Below are 25,074 nucleotides of genomic sequence, written 5' to 3' on the forward strand. Positions count from 1 at the left end.
TTGATCAACAATTGAAGCAGACATTGTGTTGCACTTTTTTCCGTTTCTCTATCAAGCACCTATAATGCCCACCCTCCTCACTGAGGAAGTGAGGGTGTATTTAAGAAGTGCTCCTTGTTCATTCAAAACATTTGTGCCTACATCAGAGCAGGTCCCAGGATCAGTGGTCCTCTTTTGAGTCTGTAGTCCACTTGAGCCAATCTTTGGGGATTAGCGCGTCTTTGTTTGCCCCTTTCCTGCAGCTTTGGAACATTCGTCTGCGTTTTTAGTTACATTTACGGCACCGGCCATTTAAATACAAATTTAAGGGGCAGTGTTGTTGTTTTTGTAATCCCTGGCAGGACTACATGCAAAATGTCCATGGTAAAGAGATTGACCTGCTCAGGACCACGGTCAAGGTACCAGGTAAACGGCCGCCGCGAGCCGTTTCCACCAGCGCCGTCATGCCCAGCCCCAAAACCAATGGCTTGACGAAGGACATGAGCAACCTGCAGCTGGGACACACACCAGGTGAGGAGGGCATTATGCAATTTTATAACCATAATTTCACATCCTAAAGAATTAACATTTTCATTTCTGACTGTCCTTGAAATCAATAATGATGATGAGAATGAAATGCAGCAGCAATTCAGGCTGAGACTGCTGATTAGCACCTGACACAAGATGCCGTAAAAGAGATCCGTGTCTGTTTGTCTCTCACACACCCACCCACAGACCCACACACACACACACACACATTCAGGAGGCCGAGCTAATAGCATGAATATTCAGTGAGGCGTACTCATGTACTAATTATGGTCATGAATATTAATGTTATCAGAGACAGAATTCACTCTGCCAGCACCAAGAAATGAGCTGCAGTCAAGGAGGAAGGGGTATAAAGTGGGGTTGGGGGGCTTTTACAAAGAATAGATAGGTCAGGATAAAGGAGACTGAGGTCAAAGGTCAGGTGTTTGGGGAGAAATAACCCAACTGGAGGACAAAGCAGCCTCTTGGGGCGTTTGGACACACGAGTCAATTTGTGCCAAGTGCTTCTCACTTCAGGTCCGTTACATTTGGCTAGTGTGAGATCCGTCCTCAAGGTCGGTACAGTTCCTGAGCTCTGTAATGGCACGCTTTGAAGAGATGGGCCATGGTATGGCACAATTCGTCACGCATATGACTTGCCATGTAATCGCTGTAATGTCATTGTTTTGGTAGCAGTTATGCATGGTAACTGGCACAGTATCCATTAAAAATACAGTGGAACCTCGACTGACGAATGTCCCTGTTTAAGTTTAAGAAGACCTGCTAAAGTTTTTGTTGAAAATGTATCTCTTTTTACTAACTGGCATGGACTAGTGGCTGGATCTATGTTGTACTTCTTCTCGTGCTGCATAACCATCATTGGAATTCTGCAGACCACATTGCTGAAAAGTGAAATGTTGTATCCTACCATGGTGAAAGTCGGAAATCCATTGCTGATATAGGCGGACGTTCCACCACCGCATCCTCAATGATCCAGTCACAAATGATTGACATTGTCATCAAATAGGTCTGAAAATCATTTTAATTTTATCAGAAAACACTGTCTTAACAATATGCATGTTAATTATTGAAATGTAGTGTCAAATAGTCAGTGTACCATATTTTGGCGACCAAAGGCTCATTTAAAGCCTTAAATTCTTTCCAAAATGTTGTGCCAACACGCTGCTTATATAGCGGAAAGGCCAATGTAACTGTGAACAGCATGCTGACATTAAAGTGGGAAGAGTGGGCGTGAAAGAAGACGCTAAAGGCATGCCCCCAGTAAGTGTATATAGTATATAGTACGCACATTGTGCAAAACATCCCAAAAAAGGCACATACGAAGAGATCTAGAAGCAACTAATCCATGCTGCTTGGTGCGTTCTTCTCATGAAACGGTGCCATCTATCCATTCGGGGAAGGACGACTGTGGCACAGAACAGAAACAGACTGTTCACACGGCAAGATTTGGTCCAGTGCTGCACCGGGGCTGCCCCAGTAGAGCGTTCACACATGCAATTTAGCTCCGGCGTAGCCCTGGAAAAGAGCTTATACCAGACCAAATTTGACCCACCTCGCAGGTGGGTCAAATATTTGCTCCGCAGCAAATGCTCGTTTGTGAAGCAACACCGGTGTAAATTTGCACGTGTGAACGCAACTGGGTTAAATTAGCTCCAGAGCAAATGCTTGTGAAGAGTATGCATGGCGAGAATGCGTTGCTTTCGTGCTCTGTCGGACTTCCGTAATGTGTTGATTCATAACAACACAAGACTTGGCTAGTAACATCTTTCCTTTTGTAGGAGACTGGACTGTCTCGGATTTGTTTGTTCCTTTGTTGTTTGTTCACAACCCCCCATAGAATTTATTTTGTGATTTCCTCTCTTGATTTTCTGTTTGGCGCATTAGTGTTTGCTTTTCTGAGTGTCATTGAAGTCATCGTTCATTTACGTTTTCTTGGGCGGTCACTCTCGAGCAGAAGGCACGGAGACCGAGAAGGAGAAGGACGTGCTGGTCCAGTAGTCGCTTGAGTTGTGTATATACAGTACGTTTTAAAAAGAACCAACACGACAGCTCGTTTGTTTTCTGTCGTTTTGCTCCGCTGCAGAAACTGCCATGTGAACGCAAGTGAAAGCCGCTGCGCGAGACAGCCCCAGTACAGTGTCGGGGCTGCCCCGCTCAGCGGCTTTGTACGTGTGAATGCTCCACACAATTTGCTGCAGTGCAAAATATCCCGCAACAAAATATCTCGGTGCAGCACCGGACCAAATGTGTGCCGTGTGAACGGCCCTTCAGTTAAAAAAACAACAACAACAAAACACTGAAATCAGAATTTCCCCTTGTTATGGAAGAAGACTTTTTCTCAATGGAGCTTTAACCCCCCAACCCCCTTTCCACCACTGTAGTTAATATTATACATACAGTACATACATCTTCCAAACCGCCTGATCCTCACTAGAGTCGCGGGGGTGCTGGAGCCTATCCCAGCTGTCTCTGGGCAGTAGGCGAGGGACACCCTGACCAGCCAATCGCAGGGCACACAGAGACAAACAACCATCCACGCTCACACTCACACCTAGGGACAATTTAGGGTGTTCAATCAGCCTGCCACGCATGTTTTTGGAATGTGGGAGGAAACCGGAACACCCGGAGAAAACTCACGCAGGCCCGGGGAGAACATGCAAGCTCCACACAGGGAGGCCAGAGCTGGAATTGAACCCGATACCACTGCACTGTGAAGCCGACGTGCTAAACACTGGTCTACCGGGTCGCCCTTTAGTTAATATTAATGAGCAATAAATATTTGCCATGTGTTTTTTCTTTATACAAATGTGCTTTCACTAATTTCTATATTGCACAATATTTATTTTTAAACACATATTTAGTTTTGGAGCTGGAAACATTGCCTCAATTCATGAATGTTTCAAAAAAAAAAAATAAAGGTCATCATTTATTTTGTCACTCACCAGCACCTCAATTGTGCAACAGATGTGTTATATCATTATGTCTGGTGCTGACCATATCAGTTATTAATGGAACTGCCAACTTCCACGAAAAACAAACACGATGACTAAAAATAATTGGCTCTGCAAAGTTAGTCATACAGCGTTGAGCCGTGAAGTCGTGGCACACATAGTCGGTCTGATTAAACACAAAATATCAAGAGTTTGTTTATGCAGAGATTTGATCAGAAAAAAATTTCTGTCTCGACAGGTTTGGTAAGCAGCAGCTCATCAGTATCTCAGATGGCGAGCGGCATAAGCTTGGTGTCCTTTAACAGCCGCGGCCCGGACAACATGGGCGGGCATCAGCGCTCTTATTCCGTCTCCAGTGCAGACCAGTGGACCGACGCCACCGTCATCGCCAACTCGGTAATCGGCACTGGTAAGTAACCACTGCACACTGGGTCTCACTGATGGAGGCAATGATTTGACACTATCATAGCGAGCTCTTCTTTAGGCGGAGAGCACCGTCTGTCTTTTTGTCTTCCTGTCAGTTTCTGTCTTTGATAAGATAAGATAAGATAAAACCTTTATTAGTCTCACAATGGAGAAATTCCCAATTCACAGCAGCAAAGTTATGAAAGGAAGAAGGAGAACAACAAAATATAGGAGCTGCTGGAAAGGCAGCCACTCACGCGGCGCCATTTTGAAGTCAAAATAACAAAGATAACACAAGACAACACATAGGACACAGACGTTCAATCTTCACCAATTTTCTGCATACACTTTGTTGTCTGAAGCAGTTCTAGATGAAAGAGGAGAGGATCAAAGTGTCCTTTCTCCAGTGGATCAGAGACGTCATGCTGAAAATGTGCACACGTCTGCTACAAGCTAAGTTTTGAAAGCAAACACAAAGCTGTAGCATCCATTGACGAAAAGAGATTAGTTCACTTCTCCTGTCCCACGTAATCCGCTTCAAACTCCAAGCCGCGACTCCCAGCTCCAAATCCGCATCGGCACTCCGCGCCAACGCTCCTTTCTTCTCATCGTCGGCTCCTCAAGCCTTACATCCATCCAGCCGCAGACCGTTCAACAGCTCACCGATCTCTCCGCTGAAGAAAGCGGGGCTGTGAAAAATGCTGCCCATTACAGGCGCAAGACACAAGCGCCCCGGGACTGTCCAGCAACGACAGGCTTAATTGGCGAGGCTTAATTTCCAAAACGGCGCTTTGCCCTTTTGGAGCAACTGCTACATTTCTGTGGTTGTAGGAAGTGAAATATTAAAAGAAATATCCCACTGTACTACTAAGCAAAGCGTTTACAGCGCTTCACAAGAACCAATTCAATAAAAAACATTATGTGGTGGCACACTTGACATGCTGCAACGCAGTGATGCTCATCTTGACTGACACTGACAGTTATGTCTTAATATTGTGCCGCTAGCCCTCCACAAATAATGTTTAAAGGTGTTAAATGCTTTCAGCAGGGTGGGTGCCTTCTCTTTCGCTCTTTTGCTCTTCCTTTTTTCACTGTGTGTGACTTGGGACCTGTCAGCGCAAGTGGTGAGCATTGAGAACTTTTTATGTTTCTTTCCCAAACATCGTCTTTCTCAGCCATTATTCTGATAGCTTGCATTTTCTGACTGGAGTTGCAAAATACTGGAAATGTTCTAAATAGGAAGCCTCCCATGAGAATTAACGTGAATGTACGGTAACAAATCATGAATTTACAAAGAGAGACTGTTAAAAGTGACATTGGGGGAAATATATTTTGGTTGTGCAGTGGTACTTAGGAGTGCCCCCGCTTTTGAGGGAAAAGCTCTGACTGTTTTTTGCTTGATGTTGTGAGCAAAAATTTAGTGCGATCAGGCTTCAGATTTGCCACCGCACAAATGAGGTGAAAAAAACGAAACAGTTAAAGTATTGTAGTTGTTATAACAAAAATCAATTCCCAGTTCCCATTGAAAATTTCCACTTTGGATGTTTTTTTTTTCTAAATTCCTCCCATGAAAATTGACTAAAAATGTTTCGCCCCAAATTAATGATATCACAGTGGGTGGACCGTGACACGTGCACAGCAGCTAAAGCCACAGCTGATCGTCGTCCTGTGGTCTGTCGTGACGAGCAGCACAGACAGTTGAAGCCAAACTGTGCCCTGTCGTCCAAACTGTTGACGGGATGAAGGGAAACAATCATAGGGAAAGTCAAGGAGGAAGTCTCCAGGCTGCGTGCGGGTGGGCGTGGGGTTGTTTGATGTGGATGGAGCGCAGCGCGCAGATGGGAGCGCCGTTAATCCACGCCGGTTAATTGCGCGCTCGGGGATGGCATCTTGTCAGCAGAGATAAGTTGTCACATTTTCCACTTGAGCTGAGACTAAACGATTGTAAAATAAGTTATGGCCGTCCTTGAGGCTGTCTGCCGTGTGGCGGCCAGTGAGCTTGTGTGTGTTTTCACATCCACACACATACCCGCACACACTTATACTGCGGCCATGTCAGTGTCATCGCCGCGCTGTGATATTGATGGAAACTGAATGTTATTTTATTCCGCCGCTAGTCACAGCTGTCAGCACCCGGTATCAAGATGGAAGGCGGAGAAAGATGCCGCTCCTGTTCTGCAAATGCATCCCACCTTCACTTTGCAGTCAGCATCATAGACATTTGTGAAAAATGCGGACATGGTCATGGCTTTGTGATCATTTCTGAAGCTGGTAACATCCGTGTTGTTTGGACCCAAAGCAAGTTGGAAACTTTACATTGGAGTTAATACAAATTTAAAGGAATAAACTGGGAATTTACAAAAGTGAAAATTGGCTCTTAATTGGGAAGTTCAATATAGTTGGTGAAATAGTTTTTTGCCGAAGTTAAAGTTTGAAGTATGAGCAAGCTTTAGATACGCTGCTGCTCGAGTGACACGGGGGGGAAAGTAGGCAGCCTATGGCAAGTGCTCTTCAAGAGACTTGCTTTTTTGTTCTTTTTTGGTGTTTGTGTCTTTTGTTTTGTGACATGTTGTTTGTTGTTTCATCGTGTGGCCCTGATATGGACAGTTTTCAGCGTTTTTTGGCCACGACATTCGTCAAAGGAGAAGTATCTGTGCTTGGTGGTTGCGCCTTTTCGGCAGCACGCCTGTGCCAGCACAGATTTTGATTGGGAGAAATGCGCTTGTGTTTTTTGCGCCTGTAATGGGCAGCATTTTTCACAACCCCGTTTTGTTCAGTGGAGATGTCGGCACTGTTGGACAGTCGGTGTTGGTGCGGCTGGATGGATGGCTGCTGAACTTGAGGATGAGGAGAGAGGAGCGTTGGCGCAGAGCGCCGATGCGTATTTGGAACAGAAAGTCACCGCTTGGAATTGAAATGGATTTCCATGCGACAGGAGAAGTGAACCAATCTCTTTTTCCGTCAATGGATGCTACAGCTTCTTGTTGACTTTGAAACTTAGCTTGTAGCCGACGTGTGCACACTTTGAGCACGACGTCTCTGATCCACTGGTGAAAGGACACTTTGATTCTCTCCTCTTTCATCTCAAACTGCTTCAAACAACAAAGTGTGTGACGGAAAAGTGGTTAGGACTGCACGACTGTACGTGTTTTATGTTATGTATTGTGTTTATTTATTTTACTTTATGTGAACTGTTTTGTTAAGCGCTTTGTTACAGCTTCTGCTGTTGTGAAAGCGCTATAAAAATCAGCATGTATTGTATTGTACTATGATCAAATTAAATGTGTATACTTTGGGGAGGTGCAACGATAAATCTATGACTCAACAATTAATTGTTTAGTAATTTATTTGATAAATATTTTGATAACTCATGTTGAGACCTTGTCTAATTTAAAATTGTCCAAATCCTCAGGTTTTTGCCTCGGCAGTAAATATTCTCAGATTTATGTAATTCTTCATGAAATCAGACTTCATGAAATCTTTTGAAATACGATATTTGCAAACATCTGCTTGTTAAACATATTATGGACCAAACCAGTAACTGAATCATAAACTTCATACTTTTTAATCAAGAGATTGACATTTTTTTAAAATTCTGATTACCGTATTTTCACGACCATTCAACGCACCATACGGTTGGGGGCAGTCTCATTAATGGGTGCCATTTCTGTATTTTACACATAGACAAACCGCACTGTATTATTGGGCGCAGTTTTACAGTGGTAAAACATACGCCAGCTTAAACATACGGCATGCATGCGCGCAAGCTAACACGTTAGCTTGAAGCATACGGTAGCATGCCAAGACATACGGATACACGCTAAAACACGTTTTTAAAAAGGCAACGAAAGCAGAACTGAGTTCAGGTGTATTTTATTTACAAGGTACTCACGTTTTTTGCTCAATCATCACTCAGAAAGCCATCAAAGTCCTCATCTTCTGTATCCGAATTGAACAATTGTGCAAGTACCGGTAATCCATCCAAACCGCCAGGTTCCCTCTCGTTGTCAGAGTCACTCTCGTTGTCATGTGGCTCCACAGAAATGATGCCGGCTTTGCCAAAAGCTCGAACAACTGTACTAGCAGATCCGTTCGTCCAAGCAGCCACAATCCATTCACAGATTGTGGCGTAACTAGCCCGGCGCTGCCTCTCACTCTTTGTAAAGTTGTGTTTGCTATCGATCATCCATTTTTCCCATGCCGCTCGCAACTTCACTTTGAACGCCCGGTTGATGCCGATGTCCAGCGGTTGGAGTTCTTTAGTCAAGCCTCCGGGAATGACGGCAAGCTTGGAGTTCATTTGCTTGACTTGGTTTTTCACCGCTGTTGTGAGATGGGCACGCATGGAGTCGCAAATCAAGAGTGACGAGGCATGGAAAAAGCCATCCGGTCTCTTAACATACACCTCACTTAGCCACTCTCTCATCTTCTCCTTGTCCATCCAGCCCTTTTGGTTTGCTTTCACGATGACGCCGGCTGGAAACTTTTCTTTCGGCAGCGTCTTTCGCTTAAAAATCACCATAGGTGGCAGTTTCTGTCCGTTGGCATGACAACCAAGAACGATAGTAAAAGCAGACTTCTCGTGCCCCCGTTGTGCGTAGCGCAACCGTGCTGGTCCCCTTCTTCTCCACAGTGTGGTTCACCGGGAAAGTCAGCGGGACCTCGTCCATGTTGGTTATGTGGTTAGGCTGGATGCGTTTGTCGACAATCTTCTTACTGCAGTAGGTGCAGAAAACGGCCAGCTTTTCTTTGTAGTCCGCTGGTAGTTGCTGAGCCACAGTCGTCTTCACTCTCACGGATAGATGGCGCCGTTTCATAAAGCGAAAGCACCAAGACGGACCTCCTTGAAAATGTTCAATTTTCAATTCTTCGGCTAACGTTTTCGCCCTTAGTCGAATGGTGACCGTGGAGACGCTTCTGCCGGCTGCTCTTTGATCAAGAATCTACCGCTCCAGTTGGTCTTCCAACTCGGGCCACCTCGCCTTATTTCCACGGAAACTCAGCTTCGTCTTTTTGACTTGGCGAAGCTCGTTCTCCTGCTTCCTCCATTTGCGAACCATGGATTCGTTGACATTAAATTCTGTGGCGGCTGCTCGATTCCCATCTTTCTCTGCACAACCGATGGCTTGGAGTTTGAATTGAGCTTCGTAGGCGTGTCTCTTTGTGGAATTCATTTTCGGGGGTTCTTGGAAACCAAAACCGAAGTTGTTTTGCAATAATGCACATACTCACACTTTATACAGGTGCTGGTACCTGCTAGAGGCGTGCCTTTAGCGTCCACTTACACGCCCACCCTTCACTCATTGGCGGACCCCACCCACCGCGTGCCTGTCCTCACTCACGTCCACCTCTCTCCATATATTTACATATATGTACACGGACGCCCTTAATTGATTGGCCGACCTCTTCTCCGCATGCGTGTCGTCACTCACGTACACCTTTTCTCTCTCTCTCTCCATATACCGTATTTACATATATATATACACACATACACACGGACGCCCTTCACTGATTGGTCGACCTCACTTCCGCCTTTTCTCTATATAAACAGCGTGTCGGGTCTCAGCCAGGTTTTGGAACTCAGCTCATACAAAAGGCGTCCTGTCCATTTTGGAGAAAATTTTAGACGTAATTGCGCCTTATAGTCGTGAAAATACAGTAATCATCAAAATAGATTAATCGATTATTAAAAGAATTGGTAGCTGCAACCTTAATACTTATGATTGAATATGATGCCTTTTGCCCTCGACTTCCAGTTCATTCCCATAATTTCAGTGGAAGGTTTGGAATGTTACTAAAATTCCCCGTCTGAACTCACCATGAAAATTTTGCATACAGTAAATATTCCAGCCTTTTGCAGCCTTAACCTTTGTACTGTTTTGTACAATAAGGCGTTTCCGATTTTGTTTTTTCCAGATGGCAGCCTGGGTGACTCCATGTCTTCCAGTCCGAGCATCTCCAGTACAACCAGTCCTAAGATGGAGCCACCCCCATCACCACATGCCAACCGCAAGAAGCACCGGCGGAAGAAAAGCACCAGCAACTTCAAAGCAGACGGGCTCTCGGGTACTGCCGAAGGTAACACCAGCTTCAACCATCATCCTCACTTGTAGTGTATCATTTTTTTGTCATGAAGCTCAAAATGTTTGGCACAAGTCCTGAAACACACACACATTCACTCAAGCACTTTGACTTGAGTTTCACACACATGCAGAACAGATGTGCGAGCAGCCGTAGCAGATGTAATGTTGGCTTCTCCATCAAGCAGCTGACCAGGGAAATTATGGTCCGAGAGACAAATTTACAAGTTTGTCTTTTCCTTATTTTCACCTCCTTCCTTCATCATCATTTACTAATTTCATCATGTTTCCTCCTCCTCCAGTTCTCCTCTTTGTTCTCATTTCATCAGCACACTCTTCATCCCCCCCCCCCTCCCCGTGAGTCAGCTATAGAGGCTTAAGTGAAATATTATAAATAATCTGGTATTGAAATCTTTTATCAGCAGTGTCACTTCCATTATTCAATAAGCGATTAGTTACAGTCTTCCCAATTTAGCCATTAAGCAGCGGGCGCACTCAGGCGGCCGCCGGCTCACCGCCGCTTGTCACGCCAGGCGGGCGGACAGGTGGCTGAAGTATCGTCATGTCAGAGTGAAGCCCGGTGTAATTTATGAGGGAGACACGCCCTCTTGTCTCCCATTTCCGCCTGATTAGACCCGCTGCACTTGGTGAGGCAAAATTGAAGTTAACAATTGATTTTGTTCCCATAATAATACCAGATGTGACAGTTGTTGCTAAAAACTGTGGAATTCATCACAGTGACATTGTTTCAGCAGTCATTGCAACCTTTGGGTCACATTGGAAATGACAGCTTTCTCTCTCGTAAGTAAATAGTAACACCCCAAAAAATGCAAAAATATATATATGTATATATACACACACACAAGGGATTACAAATTTGAAATTTAATTTGAAAATAGCTAATGCATCAAGCGTTATTCGGATAAGGCAAAGTGGAATTATTTGATGACAAGAAGGTGATTTTTTCATGTGGTTTCAGTGGGAGAGAAGCATAGTGCCAGAGTCTGCAAACGTTCCAACCTCACGAGCCTCGTTTCTCTCAGTATTGTGTATAACACAGGAAAATTTAATTCAATAGTGTGAAATCGCCAACAATTTTGCGCTTTTTGGATGTGTTCAGTCACTCACTCACTCAAATGAAGCCCACCCACATCAAGGGAGCAGAAGTGTGTCTGCTTATGGAGGTTAAACTTGAGCCAGGAACAAATGTTAATTGTTTAACTGGAGAGAAGACTGTTTTTAGCATTTTCTTTAAATTTCTAACGTCCTTTAGGGCCACTCAGAGACGTCGTGTGTGAGCTTGACAATTATACACCTGACTTTAGCTCATTCCACATGAACAGTGAATCTTTCCGGTTTAGAATTTGATGCCAATTGGGTGCTTGCGTGATGCACCCTATAATGTGTATGGTCCACTTTGTGCTGCGTAGAAGCTTCCGTCCCCTCGCTTGAGTCACATGACCCGTTGATGCCACCTTGCATTCTCTGACGGCACTACACCCTGAAAGGTGTGAAAGCACACCAAGGATGTCAGGTGACATTATCCGAGGTGTGCTTTGTGTCCATGGGAGCGAGTGTCGTGAATAGCAGCGTGCACTATTTTCCAGGTTATTAAAGTGGTAAAAGGCTGCTGATATGGAGAGTAATGACCTGTGTCGCAAAGCAATACTGTGCGCGCTGACATTTAAGCTTTTAATTTGTGTTTCCTGAGGCCCAGTTTGTGTCCCTCACACCTCCCCTCTCATTGCACCTGGCGGCCTGCTGTCACATACACACGCACGCACAGTATGCATCTCGGTCCCTCCCCCCTATATTTGGTTTGTTCTATTTGTGCCGCTAAAGGTTGCCAGTGTCAGAGTTCACAAATTGCCTCGACGCCGCCTCTCTGCGTGAATGTCGCTCACAGTAGCCGAGAGCGCTGGCGGTAATTACCAATACTGCGTGAGCGACCGGCTGTCTGGCAGCGCTCGGATACGCTCATATTCGCCATATCGTCAGAAGGAGGAGGATTTACTTGCAGCACAAACAAAAGGCCCACTTTAAACTCACTTTTATGTTGGGGTTCTTGGACTTTATAACCATTTGCCGCACTGAATGAGTTCAGATCTTTGTTTAGACCTCCAAAGAACATTTTCAATTGATAGCACAGAAACACAACAGGAGAGCACCTATTTTTAAAAACAGTTAAATCGTATTATTAAAATGGTACATGGTAACAACTGTGTTGAGTTTGAGTCATTTAGAGTATAGTAAACAGTCACAAAGTTGAACAGAGAGAGAGAGAGAGAATATGATGTGACAGCCCAGTTGCTATCTACATCTCGGTGCAATTAGTTTTTTTTAAGTGTTCTTAACTATTAATTGAACAGGATTGCAGGATGATGATGTGTTGATGTCAGTGGTACCATTTTGCGATGGCATTTTAAACTCAAACTGGGCTCAAGTCAGCCGTCATGCCAACACGCGCACTCAGGAACAACTCAGAAATAAGTGTACCAAGGCACTAATGAAGTTGTCCTTCTCACAATGTTGACTTGACAGTCTTCCCGACCATGCACATCAAATAAACGCAGAAGGCAGAAGAAAAAAAAATCCTCAAACATTTTTGGGAGTAGAGGTACTCGTTTCATCCCTACTCCTATCTCTCACACCCAACAGAACAGGAGGAGAACTTTGAGTTCATCATTGTATCACTTACGGGTCAAACGTGGCATTTTGAAGCTACTTCGTATGAGGAACGAGACGCCTGGGTGCAGGTCATCGAGGGTCAGATCTTGGCCAGTCTTCAGTCATGTGAGAGCAGCAAAAACAAGGTGGGTGTCCTATAATGCACTGTTGCTTGCACGCTTGGGTGTTTTCTGACTTAGAGTGCTTTTGTGACCACCTCAGCAATGTGTCGACATTTGTGTCGTCCTTTCAGTCTCGTCTGACCAGCCAGACGGAGGCCATGGCCTTGCAGTCTATCAGAAGCATTCGTGGAAATAGCCGCTGTGCCGACTGTGACTCTCTAAGTGAGTAGAGAACATTGTTTTCCTTGAATGTACGGTGAACCCCCGCTAGATCGCAGGTTACCTTTTGCACCTTTCCCATATCGTGGAATTTCAAGGTTTTGTTCATGCGTTATTACAGTACACAGGCAAGTCAGAATTTAGAGTTGTCCCCCTTCAGTATAGTACCACATTGTGCCACAAAATGCCAGGCAGCACTGAGCTGAACTTGATATGGATACAGTTTAATTAAGAGAAGAGAAGAAGCATGGAAGGACCCCCGACAAACTAAGCAGGGACAATGTACTTTATCCCTGGGAATTACACACTCTATGGTTTGGTTGAAAATATCGGTCTTTAAATATCCACACATGCAGTTCATTCTTTTGCATTGATGTTGCACTGTATCTGTTTGTAAGTAGCAATTATTTGAAGTCAAGTCAAGTACAACTTTATTGTCAAATGTGCTGTATGTGCAGCACAGATTAAATTTCTTCCCTCTCAAGACAACATAAAACAAGAGGAGCCGCTACGAGTGTCCGCACCGCCATCAAGAGAAAAGTGAACACAAAATGACAAAATAATACAAACAACACATTAGACACATACAATTGTGCAATCTTAACCACTTTCCTGCATACACTTTGTTGTCTGAAGTGGTTATAGATGAAAGAGGAGCGAATCAGAGTGTCCTTTTCACCAGTGGGTCAAAGACGTCATGCTGCAATGTACAGCAATGTCTGCTACAAGCTAAGCTTCAAAGCAACAAGGGGCTGTAGCATCCATTAACGAAAAAGAGAGATTGATTCTCTTGTCCTGTCCCATGCAAATCCGCTTCAATTCCAAGCTGCGACTCCCAGTTCCACATACGCATCGGCGCGCTGCGCGAACGCTCCTTTCTTCTCATTATCGGCTCCTCAAGCCATGCACCAATCCAGCCGCAGACTGTCCATCGGGTCTACTGTAACGCAGATACCACAATCCGTAGAGAATTTTCTGCACATTTTATGCTTGCTATTTGGTGTGGGTGTGCGTGTGTTCAAACACGTTAATAATGTGTAAATTATGTGCTTGAGTCAGTTTACATGGCTTTTACATTGTATGTCAGAAATAGAAAAAAAATGTTTTTACATGTATGGTGGTGGAGTTTCAGCGATAGTGCGTCACTCACTGTATTCTATGTTTCAAACTGTTTGCATGAGCACCACTAATGCTGTTGCTTTGACACTCGCAGATCCGGACTGGGCCAGCCTCAACCTCGGTGCCCTGATATGTATCGAGTGCTCGGGAATCCATAGGAACTTGGGCACCCACCTGTCCCGGGTGCGATCGCTGGACCTTGATGAGTGGCCGCTGGAACTCATCAAGGTCATGTCAGCCATCGGCAATGAGTTTGCTAACAGCGTATGGGAGGCCAACTCACAGGGTCACCTGAAACCAGGACCAGATGCCAGCAGGTAGGCAACGCTGCTACACTGAGTACGGGTAGAGGGAATTATTTGGGTGGGCATGACGTGTCCCAGACAGTGTGTGCCAATCCAGCTGCCATCAGAACTTCCCACAACCGACTACCAACACCTTTGACGTCGACTTGTCTGCCCACACACACACACACACACACACACACACACACACACACACACACACACACACACACACACACACACACACGCACACACGCACACACACACACACACACACACGCACACACGCACACACGCACACACACACACACACGCACACACACGTCTACATGTGAAAACAATGTCTTTATAATGAACATTTTCACAGTTCTTTAGGTCAAGTCAATGTTAGTTTGCACCAATTAACAACAAAAATTATCTCAAGGCACTTTACACATTGAGCAAGTCAAGAATTGCACTCTTAATGAAAGAAACTGAACCACACAAGAGCAAACACTTGGCAACAGCGACATAAAAAGAAAGAAAGAAAAAAAACTCCAACAGAAGGGAAAAAAACTTCCCAACAGAAGCCAGGCTCTGTTAGTTCCGACCTACTATCATGAGGTGAGAGACACACATTAGTAGGACAGAGGGCAGATAAATGATGACATAACAGGATGCAGGGTTTGAGAGACAAGTGAACAATGGGCACAACAACAGCTGTATCAACAACAGTAATCATCCCGTGATGACAGCTACTGGTCTGCTCCCAACACCTCTGCCAATAACAAGTAGATAAATGTGAAAGCGGGGTGCCACGGAGAGCACCAAACACAGGGGAGAGAAAAAGACAAAGAGAATCAATCAGGTTCGTAAAAAACTACATCGGGGAGGGTCAACTGCAATCCTGGAGGGCCACTGTAATGTATGGTTTAGATTACATGAATGGGTGATGTGACAACTTTCCACGTAACAACAGCTGCATTCTTGTAAGTGGGCTGAGATAAAAAAAGAAAGACGGATGGAAAAAGGCTGATGGCAGCATAACTTTGGAGAGGTGCCAGGACATGCTCTTATCATGTAAACCTTCATGTAAACCTTCAATCCGGGAAGTCCGCGTCCCTGCATACATTGACATGAAGCAAGAGTACAAATGAGCAAAAGAGTGCACACATTGCTGCGGTAAAAATGCAAATGACCATTAATCAGTCAGCTATCGACTGTGCAAACGCACACACGCGCAGACACTGAGTGTATTGACGTCCCATTAACCCGAGTCCATCACAGCGCTAACGCTTTTTCTGTTGCTCATGTTCCTATTTATTTATTAATCTGATGTATGTTTCCCCCTGAAGAGATTAGAGCAAGTCAATATTGTCTCAATTTAGCTGTGACGCGCCACTGCAGCTGCATCACTCTCTAGCCCGTCAATAGTATTTATCAGACCATTCCTTAAGTGCCTTGATTTCACCCCCGCCCTGTTCATGACTTCTGTCTCTACTCACCTGAACGTCATTCTCATTTCACGCCTGTGTGCTACTAAAACCTTGTACTGAGCAGGAAGTCCATGCCAGAAACATTGGCCATTTACTGCTCCAGTTGTGAAGCAGTGAGGCCAATTACTTGATTTTTAGATTGGACTCGTGACTTTAGACATTTGAATTTGACACCAAAAGATGAATATGAGGCTAGCTCAACATTTTAGCTTTGATATTTATGAAATGTACAAGAATAACTTTGATAGCAACTTTTTTTAAACACTCTTTTTCATATTAGCAAAAGTATTGAAACTTAAAATTCTCTGCCCGCTGCCTGTCTCCCTAACTCTTTTCTCGTCCATGACAACAACAACAACAAAATATGTGCCTCATTGTTTCCTTGTCCACCCTGCTTATCCTTCATGAGGCGCAGCCATAGTCCCGGACAACTTTATGGAGTCTTAGTGACTGCCTATGAATTGACTGTTTTGCTCAAGTTACACGCATGCTTTAACATCTACTCCTTTGGAAAAATAAATGTATGATCGTCAAACATCATTGTCACAACCACAGAGGAGGCCAGGAAGCCATGATTTTTGCAGGCAGTTGAAAGGATCACAGGGAAGGCGGGGGGAGACAGATAGATGGAACACTCACCCCACCCCCCACACATGGTCTCTCAAGTGAGTAATAGAGGCCGAAATTTCATTTTGCAAGTGGCTGAGTTAATGATCCAAAGGGTAATTAATGGCCTGATTATCTTAATGTTAAATATGGCCAGCAGCAATTACACTGACCTGTCAAGGTCTGTCCCCCCACATTCACACCTCCCAAACACATCCTGTTTGGAGGTTTGGGCCTGGATGGAAAGGAAACTGGTAGACTCAGCAAAATAAGGAAAGAACAAGGTGGTCGTGTAAAAAGAAGAGTCACCACTGCACGGCGTGGCCACATCTCTCAGAGAGCAAAGAAGATGAAAGGAGTCAGGAGGAGGTTGTAAAGAAGCAAGGGAGGAAATGAAAGATGGTTAAAGGAGGAATTGTCCAAGGAAAGAATAGTTGGGAGCTGCAATGAAGACAGGACATAATCTAATGACAGAACAAGAGGAAGATCGGAAGGAAGCACATGATGCAAGAAAGGATGGTAGGAGCCCAGGGGAAAATGGAGGAGGGTTGGCAAAGGAGGTGCATTAGCATGGCTGCCTGTATTAAACACCTCCTCCTCCTCCCCTCGCTGACTGCCTGGTCTGGCCAGAGGGAGAAATTATGTTCATGGAGATCACGCCCCTGTCCAATGAGATATGTGACAGGCCAGTCTCCAGCTGTTGTCATCATCTCTTTATCAACCTCCGGTTTGTAGCCACCGTTAACGGCCCGCCGTAAGCCCACCCACAACATTTTCTAGTCCAGGTCACATTAGCATCAGGAAGACAAGGGCGAGACTCTTAAGGACTCGGCTCCGCACCACATTAGTAGGAGATGAGAAGGGAGGCTTGTTGTCGTGATAAACATGCAGACCTCTGCTGCGCTCTAGGCTTCCTTTGCAAGTATTTTTCTCTGAGGTCCATAGCACAAAAAGACTGAGCCATCCTCTAAACGTTCCCATTAACCCATGGTTGCCTGCGGTCAAGCGTCCTCACCTCAGCTGGCTCGCTCGCTGGTATCGGCGCCACAGCTGATGCCACAGCTGAGGGGGCTACTAAGTTTGGGCTCGCTGCCCGTGGTGGAACAGCCACTGGGGTCGGCCGTTTTAGTCCGCACGACAGCGGCACCCATGCTTGTGTTGTTGGTGTCGCAGCTCATTGTTTTAATTATTTGCCGAGTGGCATGTCAACACCAGCACGCCCAGCACCCTGGGCCTAGTCAGGCTCCACTTGACGCTGCTTGTTAAACAGGCCACGGCGGACAGCAAGTGACAGCGCCGCGAAGCCGGCCTCCTGGCTTTCATCCTACAGAGGTGATGTGCGGCCATGTCCTTTCCTTCCAAATAATGACCTTTGGCGGTTTTTCCCAGAGGCTGGCCTTGGCCTGGTTCTGCTCATGTTTGTTGTGGATGCTCTGTGCATTCAAAGCACTTGGCTCAGACCAGAACCAGAGAAAAATACTCTTGTGCGGCTTAGTCCACCTGGTGGTGTGCATGTGAGCCTGTAAGATAAAGTTGGTCTCTGCAGACAGGAATGACATTGTTGAAGGAATTGAGCATTTATTAACAGGGGTGCCCATACATGACAAATTCCCAGCCAGTATTAATTCAGCGTGGTTCTGACTGCAGTGATATCATTGAATACAAGCTCAGAGTAATAATGTAACCCCCCCTCGCCCCTGACCCACCTCCCTCCACTGTCCCAAATCCTGGAAAAGCCATCCCAGCACCAACAGATTTGAAATGAGACCTGCTGCTTTTAATCTGAGGTGTGGGGTGTCAGGTGCGGCGACCGCCAGGGCAGGGTGGTGGGATTGGGCTCAGGGGACTTGATGGGGCGGCCAGGAAAAGGGGGAATGCAGGGGGGCCCCCACATCACAAGATAATTGCCCCCTTGGGTCAGAGCAGTGTCAGGGGGAGGAGGAGAGAATACTGCTGCTGCCGCTGCTGCTGCTTCTGCGCCGTTTCTGTGATCATAACACACATTGGACTTCTGAGAATTTAGCCGCACGCAATTGGAAGAGAATGGTGACAAAGATTGAGCACCCCAGATGGGACTCAACGAGTTTGGAGATAGATTTACCGGAGGACATTTCATAAGTCAGCCGCAAACCAAGTCGTGTTCCTCTCTCTGGTGGAACATGCTCAACTTGTGTACCGCTGAGCTCCCTTTTGACCACTGATGGCCGAGACCACCCCTGCTCTAATCCCTGCGCCATTATACGCAGTCCCCGCTGATGTGCGGCGTTCTCTCGGCCTGCATTTTAAGCAGCACACGCTGGCAGAAAGAAGCCTCCTGACAGGCGGGCCAGTGCAAATAATTGGGCCTACATTCTAATTCATCCTTGATTAAATGATTCCTAATAGACATTATTTTTTACATGACTGCCTCGCTGGCGCCCGCAGCCGCGTCCTCCGACTCGCCTAATGAGCCTTCCAATTTACTATTGACATTAAACCGGCTGACATGAGCCAATCAGATTCCCTTCATGGTTGGTCGTCAGCGAGAGGTTCTGCTAATGTGGGCTAAAAGCACATTTTTTATGCCTGAGTCATCATAGCATCATAATGAGTGAGTAAATAACAGTTGCTACATGCATGACTCCGGCGTGCTCCTCGAGCAGACTGGAATACACTATATGTAATATAATTTGTGTGCCGCCGGTAAGCGTCCTCCCATCCTGATTGGCCTACTCTGCGAGTAGCTCATACCACGTTGGAGGGGGTGGGAGGATGGGGTCCGCCTCGGGTTTGTGGGTAATATGTTTGGATTGAATGGGTTCACACGCTGCTGATAAACACTTGAGACACTTTTATTAAGCCGTTTTACTCATTTATCCAGACTTTTCTTGTTACCAAACAATATGTCCCCTCCGGTTTGGAAGCAAGCATTAGCAAATAAATAAATAATCTAATTTAATGGATGTTTACGTTCTCATTTAGAATACTGTATTATTGTATCACGTCCTACTATTTTCTGGCATGATTAATAAAAGAGGTTTTAGCTTGCTTTCGACATCTCCATGTTTCATTACCCTACGAGAGATTTAGCCAACAAGTTCTATGGCTCCAGCCCATTTCTACTTTTTCTTCAATTGTCTCCCTCCTCATTTGCATCGGTTAACCCATTCGCTGCTGTTGAATGAGCTGCACGGATGCCCCCCTCACCCCCCTCTCATCTCCTTTAATTATCTGTGCCTATCGGAGGGCAGCTAACGACCGTCCGGCAAAGGCTAATTGATTTCAGCCTCTTCTCCTTGTTCTTTGTCTTGACTTTTTTTTTCCAGCATCCATTGATGTGCAGTAGGTTTCAATGGAACATTCCGCACCTCACCTTGTGACAAAAAGTGTGATGTGGTGATTCATCTTGACTGCACATTATCTCGGCAGTTAGCTGATGCTCTTACCCATCTATTAATCTATTAATTAGGGGGCTAATTAGGCCAGAAGAGAAGCCACTGACACTGTGTCACTCTTAACCCTGTTTCCTACCGCTCATTACCTCTGACGCACACACACCCTCTCAGACTGTAATTAATGAGCGTCTTGAACAGAAGACTATTAGCTCAAGTAGTAGCTTTTTTCAGGTTGTACTTTTTTCAATTATTGTCAGTATGTGTAATGCTTTTACTTTGAAAGAATAAATCATGTCGCAAGCTAAATTCCAGACAGTGGCATTTGCAGACAGCGGGTTTTTACAGTAAAGAGTCAAGTCCAGATTTCCAGTTGTGCACCCTAAATGTAGTAGCACGTTGTGCCCACAATATACCGGGCAGCACTGCACGCTACTGGAAGAGATTGACTGGAAGAGAAATTAAGAGCAAGTGGCACAGACGGTCTCTCAGTGACAGTAATGGTCAGTGTTCAGACAGCAAAAAGCCAACATATTGTTGTATGCGCTGTTTGTATGTGTTAGTTGCGGAGCTGCTTCTTGTGTGTTCATACGTTCTAATGACAATAACGTTTATGCTTATTTCTCGTAGACCTTCTATGGCATTAAACCAACTGGCTTTCGTTCGTCAAAATTTCACAGTTTAGTTGCAGGAACGGCTCCAGGATTGTTTTCACATTCCCTAAATTTGCGTTAGTATTCACCGATACATTTATTGAGAAAATAATTGATAGATATGTTTTTGAATAGCAAATAAAATGCTGGAGGGGCTTAACTGGGGCTCAACAGATTTCTGACGGGACTACCAATTTAGCGCCGTTCCTGTTTGGTAAACAGTGTTTCATTCTCTTTTGTTTCATGTGTCAGTTTTCTAGTAATCTTCACCTGATAGTAACAAATAAGCAGCTTGAAGCAAGCTTGCCTTGGTCTTATTTGGAGAAGCGTTTGAGCGAGAATCAGAACAGGCCTTGAGGAATACTTTAAAAAGTGCCATTTTACAAGTTTGCATCTTTTGACATGTTGAAATGTGTAAAATGTGGTAGGGCAAAAGCTTTTTTTAAAAAAAATTAAACAGGCCCTTTCCAGCCTGTTTTTTCACACATGGAACTTGTCCCCCTCAATAAACAGGTTCAGTATGACAGCTAAACTTTTAGTTTGCACTGCCTTAGACTAAAGCATTGCAAACTGGAGCTTCTTGAAATTTTGGGCTAGCGATAACTTTGCTCTGGACAATCTGTGCCAATTAGCCTAAATATCAAAGAGAAAATAAAAATGCATGCCTTGCAAGAGTTCGGGTCTTAGGAGGTTTAAACTTGCTGCAATTGTGTGTATCGGGGTGGTGATGGTGTCATAGTAGATTGCTTTGTTGTGAGAATACAGTATATATGAATTTTTTTCATAAGATATCCTTTATTCGTCCCACACTGGGGAATTTTCATGTTTGCGTTGATTGATTTTTGATTGACTGCTTCTCTCTACGATACAAGAGCAAGCGGCGCTTGGAATATTGGTCAAGACTCTCGAAGGGCAACACATACTGAAGCCCTTAATTTCTTTCTTATGTTTAAAAGTCCAAAGCCTGGCATTTACGTGTGTTCCACGCTGAGCTGCCTTTTTGCTTTTGGATTTAGTTACAACAAGTCAAGTAATTTAATGATCTCTTGGAGGAGAATTTCCTCATTGAATAAACAGAGGGAAAGGAAAGCGCTATGTAAATAAAGATGTACTGTATTTCTTGTACCATTCAATACAAAAAATGAAACGTTAAAATTACTAATCAATATTTAATTGGAAAGTAATACTTATAACCCAATCACTAATAGATAGAAATTTTCAGACAAAAAAATGCTGAAATTGGAAATATTCACATCTGGACTTCCCATGTTGCAAACATTTAGTTAAATTGGTGTTAAATAAATTTTGTGTGTCATTATGCTAATTAGCTGGGTGTGATTATCAGTGTGTTTTTGAGGGTCATGAATAGATGACCCCGTGAATCGCACCGAGGCTGCAGCCAAATGGCCCCTGGCCCGTGTGTGTGTGTGTGTGTGTGTGTGTGTGTGTGTGTGTGTGTGTGTGTGTGTATGTGTATGTGTGTGTGTGTGTGTGTGTGTGTGTGTGTGTGTGTGTGTGTGTGTGTGTGTGTGTAAACACCCAGACAAAGGAAGTGCTCAGAAGGAACACTGACACACAAACACGCACACACGCACACACGCACACAAGGTGAGGAACAAGAAATCTGAAAATCTCAGTGGACCCAGGGTGGCTCCCCAAAACACCGGGATGGACTCACTCGCCCTCAGTAGACCTCAGTCCACTTGCACTGAGGTGACGAAGCTGTCAGTCAACAGGTGCAGACTGGGAGTGGACCATGTATCAAAAAAAAAATAAGAAAGAAAATAGTCAAAGCCAGTCTGTGACAAAAAAGAGACTTAATTGAGATTCATTAGACAGTCCAGACTGTCGACTGATGAGAGATGCAGTAAACGCATGAAATGAGGGGTTATATCCTCTGGGTGCTGTTTTCTCCCTCTCTCTCTCTCTTTTTTTTACAATTTTTTTTAATATATATCATTAAATTACACACACACACTTTACCCCTCTGGGCCTGTGTTTGTGTGTGTGCGCATGTATGCCTTCTCACCCATACTCATGTTTAATTATCTACCCAGCATGCCTGAGTGCAGGAAAACAGCGCCCTGCCTAATGGGATGTGAAAAGAGACACATATTAGCACACAGAAATATGAGGCTCCGCATTCACAAGATACACGCAGACATATAAACACGCATACACACTGTGGTTAATTAGTGCAATTAGCCTCTCCACTGTCGAGAGCTATGTGATTTTCAAGACTCGTTAGTTAGTAATGATGGAGTCACTGTGTACACGAGCACACACACACACACACACACACACAGACTCCGAGTCTTAGCAACCGGGGTAGTGGGGGCATGCGTTTCCTGGGTCCAGTGGCCTTGATTTCCTATCTCGGAGACAGAAGGTCGGCATCCCGCCGTGCGCCCACACACGCTCACACGCTGAGCGACACCCCCGGGCTTTGTCCGAGGGTCACGGGCCGTGCTCTCGTAGCCGACCTTCTTGGTCCGGAAGAGAAAGACTCCAGGACATTCCGTGATGCTAGCCGCTATTGCTCGTCTCCAGGAAGTTAATGAGATTGTGGCCAGTTCCCACACACTCTTCAATTGCTTGTCTCATTCATGTCCCACATTATCACCTCAGCACATACAGTATCATAAATTGATTAATCAGGTTATGGTAGTTTTATTTATACAGAGCCAATTCAGAGCAGACCTTTTGTCTTACATTTTTTTCCATCAGTATTCTGAAAAATGTTCTTTTTTTTTTATTTGTTTTTAAATTTGACTTATAAGAGCTTGCGCCAAAATTGATGTTGCCGTGCATTCTAATTTACAACTGAGGGGGAAAAAAACACCTGTTGCTGAACGTAACTCTTAATGCATAAATATTTTGGAGTGTATTGTTATATTACATTATATTATTATCATTGTTTTGTAAACCTGATGCCCTAGAGAAAAAACAAGAGCAAATTCTGAATCTAGAAAACTTGACTTGCATCTCTGATTTAAAAAAAAAAAAACATTGTAAAAATATGATAACCAGTGTAATATTCTCATGATGACAAGCAATGATAATCCCAACACCGCCATCTGAGAACAAAATTGCAATTTTAGTGTTACATTGCTGGACGTATTTTCTTCACATGATGGTCATAGACTTCAGAGTTCAACACTTTTGTGTCCCCTTCCATCTCCCGGCCAGGACATGTTTTCTTCAAGGGGAATATTTTGGGGGTAGCTCAATGTTTTCCCCGCCCCGCCCTCGCACTAATCCCATGGGTCAGAATAAGACACGTTCCTTGTGTCTTATTTTAGGCGCTGCGGAAATGACATTTGGTGGTAAAGAGCGCCGTGCCACATGTGAACCCGGGCGTCATGTTGTTGTGTCGTCTCCCGCTGTGTCTTTGCAGGGAGGAACGCGAGCGCTGGATCCGGGCCAAGTACGAGCAGCGTGTGTTTTTGGCGTCGCTGCCGTGCGCCGAGTTGTCGCTTGGCCAGCAGCTGCTGCGGGCGACGGTGGAGGAGGACGTGCGTGCCGTCGTGTTGCTGCTGGCGCACGGCTCCAGGCAGCAGGTCAACGAGACGTGCGGTGAAGGGGACGGACGCAACGCACTGCACCTGGGCAGCCGCAAAGGCAACGTGGTCATCACTCAGCTTCTCATCTGGGTAACGCGTCATGCATAAATACGTTTTCGAAAGCACTTATCCTTCTTCGGGTGAGCTACTACAACCCATCACAGCTGAGTTTGGGGCGAGAGGCACTTGAACAACTTGACCAATACCACGTTTCAGAAAAAAAAAATCCACCTGTTGCTGAACCTAACCCCGAGTTTGTAAATATAACTAAATATTTTACTGCATTACACATTATTTTATCATCTTCATTATTATCATAAAAACCTGATGTGGTCGAGAGAAAATGAGGGCAGATTTAGAATTAGCACACAAAATTCACCTCAAAAAGTTTACTTGCATCTCCAATTTAAAAAAAAAAAGAGTGTTGAACAGGTTTTTTTCTGTATTCCTGTCTAGTAGCTAATAGTAGGGATGCATCACTACCAATCGCTATGTCGGTCCTCGTACTCTGACTTGAAAAATACTCGAATACCAACACTTAACCACCCTGACATAGAACTTCATACTTAGTGAAGTGAGAGCCACGTTAGATGTGTGCCGTAAATGTAAAATTGTTTTAATTCCTATTATTATTATTATAAAATATTTATATATAATACATTCATAACAAGATCAAATAACATGGTCAATAAATTCAAATCAGTGGCTTTATAAGTGTGCTTTTTTTTTTAACTATAATTTTCTTTCTTTCTACGACACCAGGTTTTGGAGATGTTTTTAAGTTTCTGCAAAAGCTTGCGGTAATACAGATTTTATAATGCGTTCCCATTTCCAGAGATGACGTTACATAAAAAAGAAATCCACCTTTTGCACAACCTAAGCCCTTATTCACAAATACTAATTATATTATTAGCATGATTATATTCTTTTTATGAAAACCTGATGTGTTAGACAAAAAAAAAATGTGTAGGTTCGGAATCAACACCAAAACATGTTGAACAGTATAATTTAAAAGTGCTTTTTTCTATTAT

General features: G+C 44.5%; 1 protein-coding gene across 5 annotated transcripts in view; it reads left to right on the forward strand.

Annotated features, from left to right (window-relative positions):
• Positions 1–25,074, forward strand: part of agap1 (ArfGAP with GTPase domain, ankyrin repeat and PH domain 1) — a 71,714-nt gene that overhangs the window by 43,588 nt on the left and 3,052 nt on the right. For all 5 annotated transcript variants that reach the window (XM_052057430.1, XM_052057428.1, XM_052057429.1 and 2 more), the window contains 7 exons: positions 342–510; positions 3,718–3,888; positions 9,801–9,962; positions 12,623–12,777; positions 12,885–12,975; positions 14,186–14,408; positions 23,878–24,133. In XM_052057430.1, the coding sequence (XP_051913390.1) occupies positions 342–510; positions 3,718–3,888; positions 9,801–9,962; positions 12,623–12,777; positions 12,885–12,975; positions 14,186–14,408; positions 23,878–24,133 (1,227 nt within the window). The remainder of the gene's footprint in view (positions 1–341; positions 511–3,717; positions 3,889–9,800; positions 9,963–12,622; positions 12,778–12,884; positions 12,976–14,185; positions 14,409–23,877; positions 24,134–25,074) is intronic.

The sequence above is a fragment of the Hippocampus zosterae genome, chromosome 2, assembly GCF_025434085.1.
Source record: "Hippocampus zosterae strain Florida chromosome 2, ASM2543408v3, whole genome shotgun sequence".
NCBI lineage: Eukaryota > Metazoa > Chordata > Actinopteri > Syngnathiformes > Syngnathidae > Hippocampus > Hippocampus zosterae.